The sequence below is a fragment of the Tachysurus fulvidraco genome, chromosome 13, assembly GCF_022655615.1.
Source record: "Tachysurus fulvidraco isolate hzauxx_2018 chromosome 13, HZAU_PFXX_2.0, whole genome shotgun sequence".
NCBI lineage: Eukaryota > Metazoa > Chordata > Actinopteri > Siluriformes > Bagridae > Tachysurus > Tachysurus fulvidraco.
This window is the reverse complement of record NC_062530.1, coordinates 27855176-27862056: the sequence shown is the minus strand read 5'-3', so window position 1 is coordinate 27862056 and position 6881 is coordinate 27855176. Positions and strand designations below refer to the sequence as shown.

General features: G+C 39.3%; 2 protein-coding genes and 1 long non-coding RNA gene across 3 annotated transcripts in view; 2 read left to right on the top strand and 1 right to left on the bottom strand.

Annotated features, from left to right (window-relative positions):
* The window catches only part of LOC113657299, a 1727325-nt gene that overhangs the window by 1150803 nt on the left and 569641 nt on the right, over window positions 1–6881 (bottom strand). The window lies entirely within an intron of this gene.
* LOC125146171 overlaps window positions 1–6881 on the top strand; it is a 1103650-nt gene that overhangs the window by 700594 nt on the left and 396175 nt on the right. The gene's annotated exons all lie outside the window — the stretch shown is intronic.
* fbn1 (fibrillin 1) overlaps window positions 1–6881 on the top strand; it is an 83126-nt gene that overhangs the window by 19497 nt on the left and 56748 nt on the right. Inside the window, exons 7-8 of the mRNA XM_047822097.1 lie at window positions 3262–3387; window positions 6759–6881. The exon at window positions 6759–6881 is cut by the window's right edge and continues 30 nt beyond it. Of these exons, the coding sequence (XP_047678053.1) occupies window positions 3262–3387; window positions 6759–6881 (249 nt within the window). The remainder of the gene's footprint in view (window positions 1–3261; window positions 3388–6758) is intronic.

The window sequence follows — 6881 nt, the reverse complement described above, 5'->3', positions numbered from 1 at the left end:
AGTACTCGGTCATTTACCACTTTAGCCAGTGCACTATGCAGGTATGAGCTTAACGGCTGACCTGCTAACTTTTCTAAGTTTCAATATCTGCAGTTAAAAAACTATACAGATTTAAATTAAACTTAATTGAATCAAATGTTTTAAAGTGTCAAAGTCACCGAATGGTCATGGCCAGAATCATGAAGGCTCAGGATCATGGTCAGGGTCATATGATCATTTGTTTAGGTGGTTTCAGAGCTTCAAACTCGAGGATGATGGGAGAGCCAAAATCAGAATCATGAGATATTCAGAGATAAGACATGGAACTATCGAGTCAAGGGCTGAGTTTTAGAAGGGGCAAAAACTGGGTCAATGTCGAGAACAGGGTTAAAATCAAGGTCTTCAGGAGCCTCAGAATTAAGTGGTGACTGGAGTCAGGTTCAGAATCGATGTTATGGAAATAACTCCAGTCCAAAATGCTAAGCTATGTTGGACAAAGACATTTGAGATGGAGGCTAAATTAACACCACCACCACAGATCACAGATGCATATATCATGGTTTCTCATTGATGGAGTTCTCCTGGTGTACATGAGAGAACCTACCCCATCTTTACCTTGGAGACAGAGACACACACTCCATCTCCAGCTGGTGTTTGTTTAAATGAAGGGACAGAGCAGTTATTTTTAGTCCTGCTAAACTCGTTGAGTTCATAAGGGTTCATTACCGGGGCTGTAATAGTCCAACCTCTGTAGAGTGTGGAGTCAAGGAAAGAGGTACAGACTCGTAGACCAGCCATAACACACACCCACACACATTCACGTCTGCACAGTAATCATTACATGATCCCTCAAATCCCAGAAGTGTGTGTGAAAGAATTCCAGATATGATCAAATACATTTTAGAAGGCCATCTTGTTTGGACCTAACATGACTTTCTCATGGATGGATCTGTGTGTCTCTGTTATACTGCCATGATCAGTTTAATTAAGGAAAGAGGTGAAATAAAGCCAAATTATGCTAAATGTCTGCAGTGATATGCAGTGTAATGTTGCTAGATTACAGTACATTACAGTACATTACAGTGCATTACAGTGCATTACAGTAAATTACAGTGCATTACAATGCATTACGTTGCATTACAGTGCATTACAGTACATTACAGTACATTACAGTGCATTACAGTACATTACAGTACATTACAGTGCATTACAGTGCATTACAGTGCATTACAGTAAATTACAGTGCATTACAATGCATTACGTTGCATTACAGTGCATTACAGTACATTACAGTACATTACAGTGCATTACAGTACATTACAGTGCATTACGGTGCATTACAGTACATTACAGTGCATTACAGTACATTACAGTGCATTACAGTACATTACAGTACATGACGCAGAGGCATTACAGTACATTACAGTACATTACATACATTACAGTACATTACGGTGCATTACAGTACATTACATACATTACAGTACATTACAATGCATTACAGTACATTATAGTACATTACAGTACATTACAGAGGTAATTAAAAGTACATTACAATTACAATTAAAAAACTGCATTATAGTACATCACAATGCATTACAGTACATTACAGTACATTACATACATTACAGTACATTACAGTGCATTACAGTACATTACAGTACATTACAGTACATTACGGTGCATTACAGTACATTACATACATTACAGTGCATTACATACATTACAGTACATTACATACATTACAGTGCATTACAGTGCATTACAGTACATTACATACATTACAGTACATTACGGTGCATTACAGTACATTACATACATTACAGTACATTACGGTGCATTACAGTACATTACATACATTACAGTACATTACGGTGCATTACAGTACATTACATACATTACAGTACATTACAGTGCATTACAGTACATTACAGTACATTACAGTGCATTACATACATTACAGTACATTACAGTGCATTACAGTACATTACAGTACATTACAGTGCATTACAGTACATTACAGTGCATTACAGTGCATTACAGTGCATTACAGTACATTACATACATTACAGTACATTACGGTGCATTACAGTACATTACATACATTACAGTACATTACAGTACATTACAGTGCATTACAGTGCATTACAGTACATTACAGTGCATTACATACATTACAGTGCATTACAGTGCATTACAGTGCATTACAGTACATTACATACATTACAGTACATTACGGTGCATTACAGTACATTACATACATTACAGTACATTACAGTACATTACAGTGCATTACAGTGCATTACAGTGCATTACAGTGCATTACATACATTACAGTACATTACGGTGCATTACAGTACATTACATACATTACAGTACATTACAGTGCATTACAGTGCATTACAGTGCATTACATACATTACAGTACATTACGGTGCATTACAGTACATTACATACATTACAGTACATTACAGTACATTACAGTGCATTACATTGCATTACAGTACATTACAGTGCATTACAGTGCATTACAGTGCATTACAGTGCATTACATACATTACAGTACATTACAGTACATTACAGTGCATTACATACATTACAGTACATTACAGTACATTACATACATTACAGTACATTACAGTGCATTACAGTGCATTACAGTACATTACAGTGCATTACAGTGCATTACAGTGCATTACAGTACATTACAGTGCATTACAGTGCATTACAGTACATTACAGTGCATTACAGTGCATTACAGTGCATTACGGTGCATTGTGTTGCATTACAGTACATTACAGTACATTACAGTACATTACAGTGCATTACAGTACATTACAGTGCATTACAGTGCATTACAGTGCATTACGGTGCATTACAGTACATTACAGTACATTACATACATTACAGTACATTACAGTACATTACAGTGCATTACAGTACATTACAGTGCATTACAGTACATTACAGTACATTACAGTGCATTACAGTACATTACAGTGCATTACAGTACATTACAGTACATTACAGTACATTACAGTGCATTACAGTGCATTGTGTTGCATTACAGTACATTACAGTACATTACAGTACATTACAGTACATTACAGTGCATTACAGTGCATATGACTGCAGACATTGAGCATAATTCTGCACTGTAATAAGGTTGACTCTGATGGATGGCGATTGTTTTAGTAATTCTGTAATAAATACCAGACTATGTCTTGGCAGGAAAACTAATTCCCCTTCTTATATTTGTTGACTAAAATCTTTCTCTCTCAGATGTAGACGAGTGTTCAACAATCCCCGGGTTGTGCAGTGGAGGTGAATGCTCTAACACCATCGGTAGCTACGTCTGTAGATGTCCTGTGGGATACGACACGGCTCTGGATGGGTCACGATGCATCGGTGAGCTTCAGACTGAACAAAGTGTTTGTGACAAACATCTCAGAGGATAAACTGTTTCAGTCATGTTGGTTATTAAAAACATGTAAAAAAAATTCTAAAAGAACTAAAATAAAATGGAGTTGGATTGAAAATATAGTCAGAACCTGTCTGTAAAAGTGGGTGTGGCTTTTAAAGAGAGCTGAAGAACCTGGTCTGTGGTCTACAGCATGTTTCCTCTCACATGCTGATCTGGAAATGTGTAGGGAATCTAATGTGTAGGGAAAAATCCATAAGTGCATGTGTTAGTCTAAATATATTGTATTGTTCAGTTTTTACACACACACACACACACACACACACACACACACACACACACACACACACACACACACACACACACACACACACAGGTTAGGAAACACATGAAACCTTTACTGTATCCTTGCAGCAGAATTTAGGTCATCTGGTGGGTGTCAGTGATTCCACAACAATGAGCTCCTCTGTATTTGAGGTATGAGGAGAGAGAGAGAGAGAGAGAGAGAGAGAGAGAGAGAGAGAGAGAGAGAGAGAGAGAGAGAGAGATGAGAAAAGATGGTGAGACAAACAGAGTGAAATTGTCACTAAGAGGAAGATAAAGAGATAGATAAGAGAAGAGATAAAGGGTTAATTGGACTGATGTAGGGAAATATGAGTCATGCGTTTGTTTCTCTCTCTCTGTCTTTCTGGAACGTGGCAGCAGATCTCTCCATCATTCTTTCCCTCTCCCAAAAAGAGCTGAAATCCTTCATCGTCAGTTTTATTTGGTGGAACCTTTTCAGCAAAAAAAAAAAACTGCAAGCGTCTTCTCTAGCGACGTGAGGTTTGCAGAACCTTTTAGTGTTTTTTTGGAACCTAAAATATTCATGTAAACATTATGATCATGTTAGTGTTTATTTGAAAGGTTGCCTGGGCAACAAGAAGACTTTATTATTGCCACATATACATTACAGCACAGTGGAAGACCTTTTGTCTCATATCTCAGCTTTGGAGGTTGGGGTCATGGCACAGAGTGCAGGGTGTTGGAGGTCTTGGACTAGCGGTCTTGCTCAAGGACTCAACAGTAGTATCGTGACAGTGCTGGAGCTCGAACCCCAACCCATCAACAGCCAGGAGCCTTCAACTTCAACTGCCACTGCATTACAAAATATGTTACTGATACAGTAATAAATTAATACATACATTTAAAGTTTAAAATTCATTTAAATATATTATTTTAAATCTATCCCTATACTTAATGAGCAAGATGGTGGCGATGGTGGCATGGAAAATCTCCCTGAGATGATGTGAGGAAGAAACCTTGAGAGGAACCAGACTCAGAACCTCATCCTGATTTGTGTGACACTTTACAGTAAATAGTGTAAATGTAAATAACGTCCTTTCTATAACAGTTAATGGGTCAGGGCAATCTCTGAGTTCACCACAGACCCAACACATTGGTCTGTAAAAGTGGGTGGGTCCAATATTATTGGTCTGTAAAAGTGGGTGGGTCCAATATTATTGGTCTGTAAAAGTGGGTGGGTCCAATATTATTGGTCTGTAAAAGTGGGTGGGTCCAATATTATTGGTCTGTAAAAGTGGGTGGGTCCAATATTATTGGTCTGTAAAAGTGGGTGGGTCCAATATTATTGGTCTGTAAAAGTGGGTGGGTCCAATATTATTGGTCTGTAAAAGTGGGTGGGTCCTGTCCAACCCACATATAATAGTTCCGACACCCATGGTTAAACATGTGTCTAGATTTTTGCTTGACATTAAGCTTATCATCATGAATAACTGCGACAGCTCCACCCCTGCCTCCTCCCCTGCCTCCTCCCCTGCCTGTTAGGCGTGGCTGATGTATATAACTATAACTGGGCCGATAAGCTTTGTTTAATGTGACAAACTGGTTTGGTTTGACTCATGTGTCTGATCTGTAATCATTTCATTAGCTATAAGAGCTTATAGATACAAGAGATCTTATATTTAACAGTCCTAACTTCAGATCTAAGTGCTGGCTACACATTCACTATCACCTAATTTTATACTAATAAGGTCACTAAACAAATTTTCTGAGTATTTATAGTTTTTGTTTATCTCGGGAAACAGACACAGTCTCTATATAGTGAACACTGGGTGGTGACTCAATGCAGACGGTCAGATTAGCCTGTTTGTCTGCTCCCTGGCCCTGGCTCTGGATTGCCTCTGATTAACTAGAACTGTTATTAAACTATGTGCTATGCTGCAAGAAATGAGAGCAGCACCTTCCCATGTGGGATGGACACCGTCCCTGACAGGCCAGCCTTGCCCTCAAAAGTGCTCCAATTATCTATAAAGCCCACATTGTTTTCGGAGCACCACCTGGACATACAGCAGTTCAGGAGTCCAGCAGTTCAGCTCCGGACATCACCTTCACTAATTTACACACATTCCCACGGGTTATGGATCAAGATCAGCAAGGCTTTGCAGATGTAACCCCACATTGTGGTGCCAAACGTGTACAGTGAGGAACAATTCAGTTTTAGAGCGTTACAGCTAGATATGAAAGCAGCAGAGATAAAAAAGGGTGAACGACTGAAAATAAAGTTTTCTTTTGGTTGGTATTTGGAGGAAACACAGAGAGAACCCAGCTGAGTGTTACATACTCGAAATGTTTAAAAAAAAAATCATGATTGCAGCTGTGTGTGTGTGTGTGTGTGTGTGTGTGTGTGTGTGTGTGTGTGTGTGTGTGTGTGTGTGTGTGATACTTTGCTCAATCTAAATGCTTTCATCATTCGTGATCTTTATAGATATTAAAACTTAACTTTGTCAGTGGAAGGCAGTGAAAGTCCAAATGAAATTATTTTCCAAGTTGAATTGCGTCACTGACTCATTTCACACACACATCAGATCCTTCAGGCTGACATTAACACTTTGGTGGTCCTATGGTGCTAAATTCTGTCTGAACACATATGGACTTCCACAATAACATGTCCATGTGATCATTTGTCTCTGTCAAGTAAAATGTAGATCATAGCTTTCCCTTTGCTTCTCACTGAGAGGTTGATGACACTGTGGAGGGAACTCTGATTTTCCAGCCAAGAGCTTCTTCCAAACATGCAGCCAACCTCCTCCTCCCCCTCCACCCTCCTCCTCCTCCTCCTCTCTTGGGTCAGGGGTGTTCAGCTGATGTTGTCTGGTTTTCAGTTTTCAGGAGGATGTTTGCCATGGAAGGAATGCACATAACAAACCTACATGTTGTTACACACAAAATGCCAATCTTCTCTTCTCCTTCTCTCTGTATTTCCCTCCTGAGCTCTTCTCTGACCTGTGCAATGTTCATCCTGTTCAGTGGTAGTAGAATCTGAGACTCTCCTAATGTCTCCTCTTGCCCTGTATAGATGCCCATGCAGGGATTTGTTATGACAGCATCCTAAATAACCGCTGTGCAAACCAGAACTCCCAGCGTATGACCAAGACCCAGTGCTGCTGCTCATTGGGCCACTGCTGGGCAAGAAACACCA